Here is a 15449-nt window from a genome sequence, read left to right as displayed (position 1 = left end):
GCCTCCCTAGAAAATGGCTCCCGCTCCGCATAGATAAACACAGACGCTCAAACTGCCTGCGTTATGCTGCAATGTGAAATGGTACCAAGACTATTTCATCGGTGGAAGGATTTGTCATTAAAAACACATTTTCACCGACATATTCAATTCATGCAGATTTACTTTTTTTTTCTTTGGAGGCTGCAGATCTGAAATGAGATCTGTGATATTTTCAGTTTAAGTGGCTACAGAGTGTTTGAAATACTGTGTAGCCAACTGATCCAGCAAAGTCTGTATTAGAATTTCACAGCTGAATGCATGTATAATGCACTGTGAAAAATCATACTATTAACCAGTACCTTTGTCTTGTTTTCTATAAAAATGTCTAAAGATAAATGTACCTGAGAAGCAAAAACACATGCATTAAGATAAGATAAGATTACCTAGTTGTGCTTTTGGAGCAAGGAAACAAACTTCTTATACTAACAAGTATTAACCCTTCAGCGTGCAATTCCTCCAGCCAATTTGTGCTACAAACATGAATGTTACCTCAAATGATATCGCAGGAAATAAACCAGATCATCTTAGCAAGCGATTAGCAATGTACTACAAAACACTCAGAGCAGCTTAGAAACTGCATTAAAAACGCCTTGTTGCCCTATTTGAAAAAAACAGCATATGCTGGTTAGCTTTTTTGAAGCATGGTAGCTGGTTTGAGCTACTAGCTCCTGCTCAGGACCAGCATATAACCAGCTCATGACCAACTAAGGACCAGCTTAAACCAGCTCTAACCAGCTAAACACCCTAATATCATGGCAGCAACTTTTTCACAGGCAAACAGCACAAGCAATTTTTTTTTCCAGTAAATGTAAACATGATGTTTTGCTTCTTCAGTCACTTTTGTTGTTTAATAATTCATTTGTGTGTATCTTTACAGGCTAGGATTAACATGGGCTCCGGAGAAAAGGTTCTCTCCTCCACCATGGGTCTCCAGCTCAGTAACCTTCTGGACCATCATGTGTCTCTCATTCTGAAAGACTCCAAACTTACTATGGCTGTGGACAACCTGTACACAACCTTCATCCCAGTGGAGAATGAAGATGAGGACCTGAACATCGACCAGGGTGTGTTTCTTGGAGGCGTGAGGGACCTGGAAGTGGAGTACCTGAGCACAGCTGTTCCCTCCCTGCGTGGCTGCATGAACAACATTATGTTTGAGTCTCATGACTTTGATATTCTGGCTTCAGCAGCTACAGTCTGTTATGACACCAAGGAGAGCTGCAGCAATGAGTTTGAGGCAGGGGACGGAGACGCCACAAGCTTTATAAGTCCAGAATCGTTCATCTCTTTCCCTACCTGGACCAGACCTAGCTCAAGCTCCCGTAGCCTGGAGATGCTGATGAAGACGACCATTGAGGATGCTCTGTTGCTCTTCCACCCAGGACAACAGACGGACTTCATTGCAATCGGAGTGTCAGGAGGGTTCCTAAAAGGTGTAATGGATCTGGGAAGTGGAATGAATGTGCTAGAAAATGTGGAGGTGAAAGTGGATGATGATCAGTGGCACAGAGTAAAAGTTCAAATTGACCCCAATGAGTTCTTGATATATGTGGACAGTCAAATGGTTTCACTCCCTCTTAATGAGACGGAAAAGCTGGATCTAGTGGGGAACCTGTACCTGGGAGGCATTCAAAAGAAGATGAAGGATGTGTTTCAAAGTTATTTGGCTCGTATGGAGGAAGAGGTCACAACGGAGTCCTTTATTGGATGTTTAGGAGAAATCAAGGTGAATCAGAAGGGCAGAAGCCTGCAGGATGCTCTGATAACTAAAGACATTCATGTGAAATGTGAAGGAGAATATGATTACTCGACTTATGATGAAGATTTGGAGTTAACAACTACACCTCCAGTAAGAATCACATACATTAATGTCAATACTGATGAAAGACACTGTTCTCCTACAGAGGACTTGCCAGAGATGTTCCGCAATATTTCCAGGCTCCTGGACATCACTCCTCTGCTGGTTCCTGAAGGAGGAGAGGCCAACATCGACATCGTAAACCTAAACCCAACATTTAACCTAAAAGCTGCAGGTGTTCGTGAATCTGAGATCATCTTTACTCTGCTGAACAATCCTTGGTATGGACTGGTTGATATGAACCTAAGACAGACAAGAGTAAAGAAGTTTACCTTTCTGGATGTTGTCAACAAGAAAATCAAGTATCTTCATGATGGCAATGAAAGGTATGGAGATCAAATCCAGCTAGAGGTGACTGTTCATGGAACGAATCTCCCACAGTGCTTGAGTGTTGCACGCAATTATGTGCTACCGGTGGAGATCATCCCCGTCAATGACATCCCTCAGCTCAGTGCAGGTGACATCTCAATCACAGCTAATGGGAGCACACGTTTGAGCCCAAACCTCATCAAAATCTCAGACTCCGACAATCGTTGTGATGAACTCAAGGTCACAGTCACATCGGACCCTGCTGCTGCTGGATATCTGGAGAATGCTCAACAGCCAGGATTTGGTCTAAGAGAGTTCACTTGTAGACAACTGAAAGAAGGAAATATCTACTATGTGCACAAAGGTGGAGAAGTGCCAGAACTTATCCTGCAGGTCTCAGATGGAGATTCGGTTAGCCAGTCAAGCACATTTAAGTTGCTTATAACCCAGCCACAGATGACTGTAGTCACAAATACTGGCCTTCTGATCACCCAGGATGACAGCACCCCTATTGGAATACAAAATCTGGCCATTTCTGCAACTCCAAAAACTGGCGACGTTGTATATAATGTCACTCAGCCACTTCAGTTTGGAGAACTGCAGTTGATCTCAGATGATGGGTTACCAAAAAGAGTCACACTATTTCACCAGTCTGATCTGGAGCAGAACCGACTGAAATACGTTCCCAACCCCACAGCTGATCTCAAGGGCACAGAAACAGAGTTTATTCACTTCAATGCACAGCTTGGACAGGTCGTCCTCCCAGACAACTTATTTATGATAAAGATCATGCCTGCCTTTATAGGAATAGCTAAAAGTGTTCCTCTAGAAGTTGAAGATGGGCAGCAAAAGGTCATTAAACTTGAACAACTACAAGCTTTTGTGATGGAAAGCAACATTGATTCAATATCAGCCCAGTACATGATTACAAAAAGCCCAGTCCAGGGAGCCTTGATGATGCTTGATCAAGAGTTGTCTGATGGTGGTACCTTCACCCAACAAGACATTTTGAACGGTTTCATCAGTTACAGTCCTCATGTCCGCAGAGCGGTTGACTTTGAGGATCAGTTCCAGTTCAAAGTATTCACAGAGGATCAGTACTCCAGAGTGTACACCTTTCCAATCAAAATCAAGGCTGATTCTGATGCTCCTGCCCTTATCAATGAGAGACTTGTTGTGCTGGAAGGAAATGAAAACATTATAAATAAAGAATATCTCTGGGTTCAAACCTCCACCTCAACAGACTTTGTGTACAGGATAGTACAAGATCCCAAAAATGGTCGTCTTATCAGAGACTCCCCACCAGGAGTGCAAAGGTTTGATGGTGCAATTCGGGTCTTTAGTAATGAGGATCTCTCTTTGAACAGGCTGGTCTACAAACATGATGGATCAGAGACAAGTCATGACCAGTTTTCCTTTCTGGTATTTGATTCAAGAGGTGGCAATGGTTGGCAAGAAGAGGGTCACGAGGTAATGAGGGGAGTGTTTAACATTGCAATACAATCCAGGAATGACTACGTACCTCAAAGGGTAATCCACAAACCTTTTAATGTTGTCAGAAATGGCCAGCATTTATTGACCACTGATGATATTTTGTTCAAAGACAATGACTCTGACTTTAATGACACCCAGCTGGTTTACGTGAGAGTGGGAATTCTTTCAGGAAACATTGTCTCTGCAGCAGACCCAACACAACCTCTATACCGCTTTAACCAGGCTGACCTGAGGGATGGGAAGGTTTTGTTTGTCCACCATGGGGCAGATCGTGAGCGATTCCAACTTCAAGTATCTGATGGTTTACATAAGACAACAGCTGTACTTCAGGTGCAAGCAGGTGACCCTTATCTAAGTATAGCCAACAATACCATGGTGGTCATGGACCATGGTAGCACCAAGACACTGAACACCAGTCTGCTAAGTGCAGAGACCAACATGGACATCAGAAGCGCAGCTGAGATCATTTATGATGTGACTTCTCCTCCCAGTGATGGTAGGATTATAGTCAGTGGAATTGAATCGTCCACATTTACACAAGAGGACCTGACTAAGGGTGTGGTCTCCTATGAACACAGTGACCAGAGCCTTAGCTCGAAAGATTCCTTTGCCTTCACTGTGCAAGCTAAGGGCTGGTCCACAGAGGGCACTTTCAGGATTAAGATATTCAAGAAAGGATACCTGTCACAGCCAAAGGTCGTGTCAAACCTGGTGATCCTTGCCTATGAAGGAGAGCATTCTGTTATTGACACAAGCCACCTGGAGGTAAAACTATCTTTCTTAAATATATTTTTTTAAATATTAATGAATTTTGACATTCTGTTGGCATTTATGGCATGTTTTTTCTTGTTTTAAGTACATATTTTGAAAAATTGTTTATGCTTAAACGTGTGTAAATTGTTTGTAAAAACCATTCTTGTACATGCACAGAACTCTCTATTGCCATTTGTGGTTCAAACATAAAATTGAAAGCTGCTGCTCAGATATAATTATTGTACTGTAGTGAATTGGGTTTAAACAACAACAGTTCTGAACTGATTTTTTCGCTTAATGCCAAAATTTTATTAATTTGTGTCACAAAAAAAAAAAAAAAAGACAATTGTTACCAAATCAAGTGCAACAATTTACACACACGCACACAAAAAAAGGTTTTCTTCAACTTGTGTTTTAGGAAAGAGGCCATGAGAGTGTTATTTCATGTCAAGTCATAAGTTGTTATCCAAAGGCAGAAAGCCAGTGCTTTAAACACCTCACATATAGCAGAAATATTAATATCAGTTTACAAAGACTTCCAACAGTCCTTAATGATAATTTGTGTTCAACAGCTGTTGTATTACAGTTGTGGAAGGTTCCAGAACCGCAAGAGCACTGCTCCCAAAATCCCTGAAAACTGGTCTCATAAATCTATCCAGGAGCTGTGTCGCATTTAGTTACAAACTGTGTGTTTTAGAAGAAAGAAAATGTTTCAAATGTAGCTGAAACTCTGCAGTGGTTCTGCTATTACTGACGCTCCACTGAGTGTACTTTCAGTAATTACCCAAGTGTTGCAGTAGAGGAAACAGCCTCTGCTCAGATTCATTAGGACATTTGTGATGCCTGACATTGATTTACGTTTTGTGCTACTTTTTCCTCCAAGTATTTCTGAGATTTATCACATGCTAAATAGGGGATTTGGCATAATTTAATTTATGATAACAGCTCAAGGTTTCTATAATGTACCATTCAGGGCCATTTAATAGGTCAAAAAAATGTATGTACTTTTAAACTATGTAAAGATTAAAGATTAAAATTGAAGGGATAGTTCAGCCAACAATAAAATGCCTTTACTCATCTTCATGTAGTACCCATATAACTTTCTTTCTTGAATGTCATTTCCATTCAAAAATGGCATGTCAAAATAAGTTCATGTCCTAACATTATAGATATCAAACGTAATATTTAAATGTATGCAAATACAAATTCTTCAACAGTTTGAATTTGGAATGACATGACAGTGAGGCTTTTCATTTTTAGGTTAACTTTTCTTAAATACTATAGTGAAAGAGTACATTGTGAAAGAAATATTCTGCATGTTCTGAAGGTAATTATTATTAAAAGATAGCTGGTACCTGGCTGTCCATAGGCATATGCAGTATTTGAAAGCAGTTTTTCCAGGTTCTTACTGCACTCGTTTGAAGGTCTTCTTGCCATCCTCTTAGGTGATGCAAAAAGACATCCTGCCCAAAGAGATGGTGTACTCTTTTAAAGACTTTCCACGGCTGGGTCATGTGGTCAAACTCAACAACGGCTCGGACAGTACAGCGTCACCCGTGCTGGACTACGTTCAATCCTTCACACAAGAGGACATAAACCTGGGCAGAATCTTTTACGTCTCCGCTTCCCTTCAGGGCCAGGACCACTTCACCGTCGATGTCAGCAATGGCTTCACCACCATAGAAGATCTACTGGTGCAGGTGGTCATTGTTCCACGCATCATACCCATCCAGGTGGTCAACCTCACTGTGAGGGAGGGTGGATCTGTGGCACTGACCCAAGAGGTTCTGAATATCACACACCACTTCTACCGTTCCACGAACATCGAGTTTATCATGGAGAAAACACCTCAGCATGGAGATATTAAGTATCTGGATAAAGAAGATGGACTTCTCATCTTCACCTGGGAGGATGTGAGTGCCAACAAATACACAACATTTTACTATTATTTATATACAATTAGTCATTTATTATATTAATATTTTAAATTAGCTTTTATTTTTATGTTCAGTTTTCACTTTCATTTAAGTTTTAGTCATTTTATTATTTGCTTTTGTCACTTTTATTAGTTTTTGTTTTTATATATTTACAGCGGGCAAAATAAGTATTGAACACGTCACCATTTTTCTCATTAAATATATTTCTAAAGGTGCTGTTGACATGAAATTTTCACCAGGTGTCGGTAACAACCCAAGTAATCCATACATACAAAGAAAACAATACAAATAAGTTCAGAAATTAAGTTCTGTGTAATAAAATGGAATGACCCAGGGAAAAAGTATTGAACACGCTTACTGAAATTGATTTAATACTTCGTACAAAAGCCTTTGTTGGTAATGACAGCTTCAAGACGCCTCCTGTATGGAGTAACTAGTCGTATGCATTGCTCCGGTGTGATTTTGGCCCATTCTTCCACACAAACAGTCTTCAAATCTTGAAGATTCCATGGGCCTCTTCTATGAACTCTGATCTTTAGATCTTTCCATAAATATTCTATTGGATTCAAGTCAGGTGATTGCCTGGTCTCATCTGACCAGACTATATTCTCCCAGTATTTCACAGGCTTATCTAAATGTTGTGCAGCAAACTTTAAACGAGCTTCAACATGCTTTTTCTTCAGCAGTGGAGTCTTGCATGGTGAGCGTGTATACAGGCCACAGCGGTTGAGTCCATTACTTGTTTTCTTTGAAACAATTATACATGCTAATTCCAGGTCTTTTTCTGAAGCTCTCCACAAGTGGTCCTTGGCTCTTGGACAACTCTTCTGATAATTATTTTTACTCATTTGTCAGAAATCTTGCGAGGAGCAAGTCATTGCCGGTTTATGGTGAAATGAAGCTTTCCACTTCCGGATTATGGCCCCAACAGTGCTCACTGAAACATCCAGAAGTATAGAAATACATGAGACACCTTTTTATAGGCCATCAGTTGGGACTGAACCAACTAATATTAATTCCACTGACAAGGGGCAGGATTGCTTTCTAATTACTGATAGATTTCAGTTGGTGTCTTGGCTTTCCATGCCTTGTCATTCCACTTTATTACACAGAAATTAATTTCTGAACTTATTTGTTTTGCTTTCTTTGTATGTATGGATTACTTGGGTTGTTACCGACATCTGGTGAAAATTTCATGTCAACAGCACCTTTAGAAATATATTTACTGAGAAAAATGGTGACGTGTTCAATACTTATTTTACCCGCTGTATATATTTATATTATATATAGCTTTATTTTTATTTCAGTTTTAGTCATTTTACATAAATATTTATTTCAGTTAGTTGCAAAAGCAACATTTCTAATTCTCATTTCACCTCGGAAACATTCATCAACCCTAATAAGGACTTCAGAGGCGTGGTCATGGTTGTAAAGCTTGGGAAGAGGAGTAGCCATCTTAAAAAAAAACATGTTCACCAACCCTTAAATGGGCATCAGAGGTGTGGCCATGAATATTAGCTGTGGGGATGGGAGGAGTAACCTCAGAAACATGTTTGTCAGTCCTTATGAGCATCAGAGGATATAGATTGTTTCCATTGAATGTTTAGATTTATTTTTTGTATTTTTTTAATTACTGAAATTTTTTTTTTTAATAGTTATGGTTTCTTTTAGTTTTAGTTAAGAATCACAACACTGACATGAAATTAAAAATCCTGTAATAATTTACTCATTCTCTAACTTTCTTCTGTGGAACACAAGATGAGATATTTTGCACAATCTTCACACTGATTTTTACTATACAATTACTTCATATTGTGTCCAGGAGGTCTGAATGTCCAGAAAGGACATAAAATCTCCATAACAGCAGTCCACATTACTCATAATGCTATATTGATGCAACTAAAATATGCAAATGAGATTTAAGAACTGCAGTGGAGAGCATCAATAAATGACTGAAACTGTGCTCTGTTCCTCATGTAAAGCTATCATGTGACTTCAGAAAACTTGAAATGTTGTTTCTGAGTCGTAAAAACAAGTTTTATGGTGCTTATCTGTCCTTTTTGGAGCTTGACAGCCACTGGTCACAATATGCTTTCATTGTTCGATCGAGCAGCTTGGAAATGGCTGTGAGTTTCACAGGAGGAAGAAAGTCACGACATGAGGGTGAGCAGATGATGACAGAATTTTTCTTTTTTGGGTAAACTGTTCTCATTTGTAGAGGAAACAGTGGGAACAACTAATGATGTCGTAATTACAGGCTTGTTTGTTTTGTTTGTTTGTACTTTGTGCCTGCAATGAGAGTTAATTCTTCTCACGATAAAAGAGCTGCGCTGGAACCAGAGGAGCTGTCATTGGCTTTAATTAAAAGGGCGAACAGCCTCGTGTAATGGTTTCTCAGAGACTACCAGGATCCCTGCGTAGCATTTTGCCATATCATTGAGGAACAGTCAGGCATAAAATAGCATTTTCTGCATCTTAATTACAAGCCGTTCACAGAATAACAGCTATTGAGGCGGACCTTGATCACGCCTGTCTGATGCTCGCTGTGTTTTAGAGGCTCAAAGAAACAATTTCTCTTTCTCTCACTGTCTTTTAAGACTTATCTAAGCTCTCTTTGTTTCCAGCAGGCCCCCCAAAACTGCTTTGCATTATGATATCTAGCAGAATGACCCAGAGGTTTTCTAGTGGAAAGAATGAACAGGGAAAGACTGGCGGTGGAATGAGTATGCTGTTGTTTGAGAGCGGTTAGACATTGCTCTTACGACTGCCGTTCCAACTTGATGGAAATTCTGACTTGCGCTTCCCTGCCGCCACAGGCCAGAATAAACTAGCCCATATATCCCACAAATAAAGCATTAACACTGCGCCGCCAGGCGTGCAACATTGAGAACAGAGATCAGGTTAACTCAGGAGCGATTCAGCCAGAACAGATGAACTTCACAGGTTATTTTCAACTTCAGGCTCAATTTCTGTTACCAAAACAGCATTGCAAAGTCTCAGTTGTCAAATAGTGTGATATTGTGATGTTAAAAATGTTACTCTTTTAATGTAGTGCATGAGAGATTAGCATCTTCGCAACAATTTACAGCAGGAAAATCTTCACAGAACATCAATAAAACTTTTAAACATCAATAAACCATCAAAAAAAATTCTTGCTTAATTTGTTAGTCTTGTTTTTCATCTCTATAAACATCTCTCAACATTCTTAAGTCTCTAAACATTCTTAAATTGAGCTGGATTTACTTGAGAAGCAAAATGACACTATATATAAGGTCTTTTTCTGAAAGAAATATCACAGTTGAGTGATTTAATGCTTAAAATAAGAACAGATTTCTGCCAATAGACTTGGAAAAATAAACTTGTTTTCCCTTTGAATTAAGTTGATCTTTTCTGGTCTCATTGACAGATTTTTTATTTATTTTTATTTTTTTTTTAGTTTTAGGTATAAACTCACTTAATTTTAAATAATTTTAAATAATTTACTGGAAAACAAGACAAATACCCAGTAAGTAATTTATATATATATATATATATATATATATATATATATATATATATATATATATATATATATATATATTTATTTATTTATTTATTTTTTATTTATTTTTTTTTTGCAGTGTACATAGCTAACATCATGTTTAACTGCTCAAATATATTATTATTATTAAATTATTTTATTATGTTATGTTATATTATATTATGATGTATTGTGTTATATTATATTTGATTAAATCTGCTAATTTTGTCAGTTATTCTGTAAAAAAAATAATAATTTTTGAATTTTTTAGAGGTCATTTTTTCAAAATACTGTTTTCTGATTGACAATATTTCAAATATTAAATCTCAACAATGGTTTGGAGTATGAATGTACAATTGTAATATTTAAATAGAATTTTCATTTGAATTGAAAGCTGAGACTTTTTTCTGTCAAAAACTAAGCGACTCAAAATGACAAAGCAGGTCACATATGCTGGTGTTATTGAAAACAGCGACGTTGACATTTTGAAGGTCTGAAGTTGAAAATAACACTGAATATTCCCTTCAGCGATTGACGCAGCAGGACATGAGGGGTGTTAGATTGACAGATATCTTATGCAATGAACACAGCTCTCAGATCAGACAGAGAAGGGAAGGATGAAAGAGAGAGAGATCACAGATGGAGGACAGATTGAATTTGAAGTTCAGAATCAATGTCTTGTGGTGGCTTTAGTCCAGCTGTCAGAATAACTTCATTGTGTGCAGCCGCTCCACACTACATCTTAATACACGACGTCTTAACTGCTCTGGCTCTCGCTGTCCTGTGCTACGTTTCCTTTCTTTGGTTATGCAATGCTTTCTGAAACACAACTAATATGTTCCATATGGAGAGAAACTACTGCACAGGAAAGGAACCAAGGCGGAATTGTTCCTAAATTAAAGACGTATGCGTCATGCTCATTACTGAGCTGAATGTGGCGTTTCTTTATTCTGTGTTGCGGAGTCAGCGGTCGGTTTGTATACTGCCGGTCACCGCTGCCACACCAGGGGACAGATTGTAATGATAGCTTACATTGCAGCATAGTAGCAAACATTCACAACGCACTGAGATGAAAACATCTCAAAACAGCTCACGGCTTCAAAAAGAAAGAGAGAGAACGGATATTAGCATGTCACGACAAAACAATCTGGAATACATTTCTCCTCTGCTACAAAAATTGACATTTTATGTAGATAGTCACCAGCAGTTATCAATTTCATAACAAATGCAGACTAAACAACAGCAGAATAATGTGAAACAGCTTTGGCGTTTTCCTTCGGACTTTGATTTTACATTGGACAACAAGTGCCAAAGTTGTTTATTGTAGTAAATCAAACTCGTATTAACATTATCAATGGGATAATCACCCAAAAATGAAATGGAAATCATTTACTCACCCTCATGTTGTCCCAAACCTGTCACTTTATTTCTTTTGTGGAACTTAAAAGAAGATATTTCTAAGTTGAACATTGAATGTTGGTAACCAAAGTTTTGGTTCCCATTGATTATATGTGACCCTGGACGACAAAACCAGTCTTAAGTGTACATTTTCCAAAATTGAGCTTTATACATCATATGAAATCTGAATAAATAAGCTTTCCATTGATGTATGGTTTGTTAGGATCGGACAATATTTGGCTGAGATACAACTATTTGAAAATCTGGAATCTGAGGGTGCAAAAAAATAAAAATATTGAGAAAATCGCCTTTAAAGTTGTCCAAATGAAGTTCTTAGCAATGCATATTACTAATAAAAAATGAAGTTTTTATACATTTACTGCAAGTAATTTACAAAATATCTTCATGGAACATGATCTTTACTTAATATCCTAATGATTTTTGGCATAAAAGAAAAATCGATAATTTTGACCCATTCAATGTATTTTTGGCTATTGCTACAAATATACCCCAGCGACTTAAGACTGGTTTTGTGGTCCAGGGTTTTCTTCAATAATGGTCAATGGAAACCAGAAATGTTTGGTTATAACATATCTTTTAAGTTCCACTGCAAAAAAAATAATCATACAGGTTTAGAACGACAAGAGAGTTAATACTGACCGAAATTTCATTTTTAGGTGAACTATCCCTTTATATATTTGATTAATATCAGCATTATTAATGTTTTTGAGGACGGTACTGTATGTCACAAACCTGTCCATGTTGACATCTGTGACCAATGTAATAGAAATGTATCTTGTTTTTACAACATTTTAATAAAAATGTTTTGCAGTTTGTATTGCTTGCATGCTTAATAGGATTTGAATCCAGCTTGTCATATTCTTCCCATGGTTGCCTGTCCTCTGTCTTCTTTAAATGCCTCTTATAAATAAAAATGTTAAGAAGGCCAAAAATAAACTAAGATTCTTACATAAAACATTTCACCTCGATTCCAAATGGCATCTTCCATAAACATACGCCATAAGTTATCGATTTCCTGACAAATGTGAGAATATGCAGACTTAAACAATGTCAGAAAGAGGTGAAGCACAGCTTTTCTCTGCTAAAAATTCTGTTAGCATAAGCTTGGGCTTAGCTCTTGGAGTTTGGTGCTCGTACTAATGAAAATAAGCCTAAATTAAATGCTGATTAGATTTTTATGTTGTCTGAAGAAAATGTGAGGACTTGTGGTCGTTTGTACTATGTAGTTTGTACTGTGTGCAATGATCTGATCATCTGGAGCCTGTTAAAATCTGTATAGCATATGACAAACGGCAGACGTCTGGCCTCCTGCGCCGGACACACTAACATACTTCAGTTTCACATGACGCGCGCTCGCAGCTGTGGGGCTTCCTAGAGTTTGCATTATGTTTGTTTGACTAAATCTGCACTTTGTTTAAAAAGTGCATCTGACCACCCACATTAAGTTTCAGTGTGACAGATGTATATTTAATTATGTAATGAAACGGATTGAGAAATGGCTTGTTTGGAAAAACAGCTTCACTATTCACAACCACGTTAATCTTATAAATAAAAAAAGGTTGGAGATGTGGCACATGTTCAGACATACATTTGAGTCCGACTTGTGATATTTTTCATGGTTACTGCGATTCAAATGCATTTTTGGGATAAGCTTCCTCCATTATTTTCATTACTATTCGTTGTGCTGTGCTGAAAATCTTTTATCTAATTTGGTGTTCTGGGTCAAAAATCACCAGCCTTTTTAAAAAAAATTGCTTGTAAATCTCTCATTATGCTGTGTTAACAAATATAGGATTCTGCCTTTTTGTGAACTTGTTTTCTTTTAATTAGGACAGGTTTTGTATTTCTTTTTAGAAATGATTGATCATAGGCCTCATTGATCTGAACTTAGGCACCTCAGTTTTTGAGTGAAAAAAAACAAAAAAACATTATTTGTGGATAAGTATGGCAATATTTGCTCAAAAACTGAGGTGCATAAGCTAAGATCAGTAAGGTGATCAGTCAGTTCCAAAAACAAATACAAAACCTGTGCCAATTGAAAGAAAACAAGCTGATAAAAAGATTGAATCCGATATCTGGTAAAAAATATAGCATAACAAGAAATTTATGAGTAATTTTTTTTTGGAAGCTTTTTACAAGAAGATGTAGGGGGGCAACAAATACAAAAATCCTTTGTAAATTGTTAGGTTTTAACTAGCATCGACTAGCATTTTTAGGAAAAAGAAAACCCTCTACACTACATGAGGGTTATACTATAAATAACAAGTGCCAAAAAATACAGGAAGATTCTGATTAGCAACATGAAACAATCCTGAAAACAGGAACTATGGTTCCCATGGTAGTTTTTGTTTATTTATTTCATCTTTTTGGAGGGAAACTGCATCTACAGAATTTTAAAAGGATGTTTTTACTGTCACTTGAAAAAATGACAAAATAAAGCCGCTGTAAAACCAAAAATGCCCTAATGGTCAGAAAAGGGATTAGGGGTGTGTGTGTGACTGTATTTTTGATGTCTGTTGCGTATGTTGTGTTTCCTCAGGTACAACAGGGACAGGTGTACTACTTCCACGACAGCAGCGAGACCACAGAGGACAGTTTCACCTTCACGGCGACCGCTTTTCACATCACCCGACGGAGTGTGTCCCAGACCATCGGCATCACCATCCTCCCGGTGAACGACGAGCCGCCCCGCCTCCAACGCAACACCGGAATGGAGGTACACCGAGACCATTTTCCCTGTTTTAAACATTAATGAAGCTTCTAGAACAGAGACGTAGTCGGAAAATTCAGAGCGACTCCCTCCGCTGGAACACAGAGTGTCATTCAGTGCTTGCTCGATGTTGTCTGTGGTTTCTGGTCGCCGTGGAAACTCATATTTTTGGAAAACCATGACGGTGGCAAGAATTCGGCTTCTGGGCTGGAGGGAAAGCCGACCAATCAGAGACGCCGCTCGACTCCCGCAAAATGTGAAATAATGATATGTGTGTTTTTCCACATGCGGATAGTTCCCCTTCTCTCGCGCGCGTGCCTTCTCTCTGTCTGTCTGTCTCTGTATCAGACATGCTTTAATCCAGGAACACCTCAATTTTCGATGGTTACTGATGATAATAACAGAGAAAGTCGAAAATTCAGGCCTGCTCTTTCCAAAATTGTAAACACAAGTTTTACCAGCACAGTATTTAACACACACTTATAATTAGGTGATTTCACTAGAAAGTGCCTGATTCATATTTCACCTAAAATCAAAAGGGGAAAAATAGATTGAAATATGTAATAATTATAACATTTATTTATTTATTTATTTATTATTTATTAATAATTATATATAATAATTAAGTGTGTGTGTGTGTATATACATATATATAGCCAGAAAAAATTAAACAATTATACATTTATACAGTAATATGCAGAAATTATAGTTATGTATATTTTATATTATATTATTGTATTATTGTGATATGAATAGAATTAACTGCATAATGCAAAAAAAATAAATAAATAATTCTAATGACTGCAATGTGGCCAAAAAAATGTCTTTATTGGAATTAAAATTGGGTAAATTAAATTCAGTACAACAAATACTACTATGGTATAATAAGAAATCGTAATTTTCACATTACAGTAATGTGGATGAGCTCTGTTTTGCATTTTGTTGCAATTATTGTCCCAGCGCCAAAAATCGCACTGTTCCCAAAATGGCTTCATTTTACAATTTCATGTGGTTTTCCTTTTGATTATGGCACGAAACATGAAACTTTTGTGAGATTCATCCACACAAACACAATCACTCAATTACTCAAACACACACACATACAGAGTAATATATCAGTTCTGGGCTCCCTGTGCTCTAATGTAGAGACACTATAGAGACACACCAGTCTAATCAGAGAGAGATTGCAGTTTCCCATCAAAGCAGGCCTCGGCACGGCATGCTGGGATTTGATTTGCCATGCAGCCTCTGATCCATGTTACATCTATTAAATATTGAGTATGAAGAAACAGCAATTTCCAGCCCAATTTGGGAGATTTGTATTGAGTATGCTGTACTCTGGTCTAGTGCTACCATCTAGTGGATGCCCATGCATATACTACACAGGAAGTGATGTAAAGGTCTTTGAAC

The 15449-nt window shown here is 37.8% G+C and overlaps 1 protein-coding gene across 1 annotated transcript in view; it reads left to right on the top strand.

The window, feature by feature from the left end:
* cspg4 (chondroitin sulfate proteoglycan 4) overlaps positions 1-15449 on the top strand; it is a 54843-nt gene that overhangs the window by 30986 nt on the left and 8408 nt on the right. Inside the window, exons 3-5 of the mRNA XM_058767814.1 lie at positions 917-4465; positions 5899-6366; positions 13869-14045. Of these exons, the coding sequence (XP_058623797.1) occupies positions 917-4465; positions 5899-6366; positions 13869-14045 (4194 nt within the window). The remainder of the gene's footprint in view (positions 1-916; positions 4466-5898; positions 6367-13868; positions 14046-15449) is intronic.

This window comes from Onychostoma macrolepis, chromosome 25 (assembly GCF_012432095.1).
Source record: "Onychostoma macrolepis isolate SWU-2019 chromosome 25, ASM1243209v1, whole genome shotgun sequence".
In the NCBI taxonomy this organism is placed as follows: Eukaryota; Metazoa; Chordata; class Actinopteri; order Cypriniformes; family Cyprinidae; genus Onychostoma; species Onychostoma macrolepis.
The sequence above is the reverse complement of the archived record's forward strand: the minus strand, read 5'-3'. Positions and strand labels throughout refer to the sequence as shown.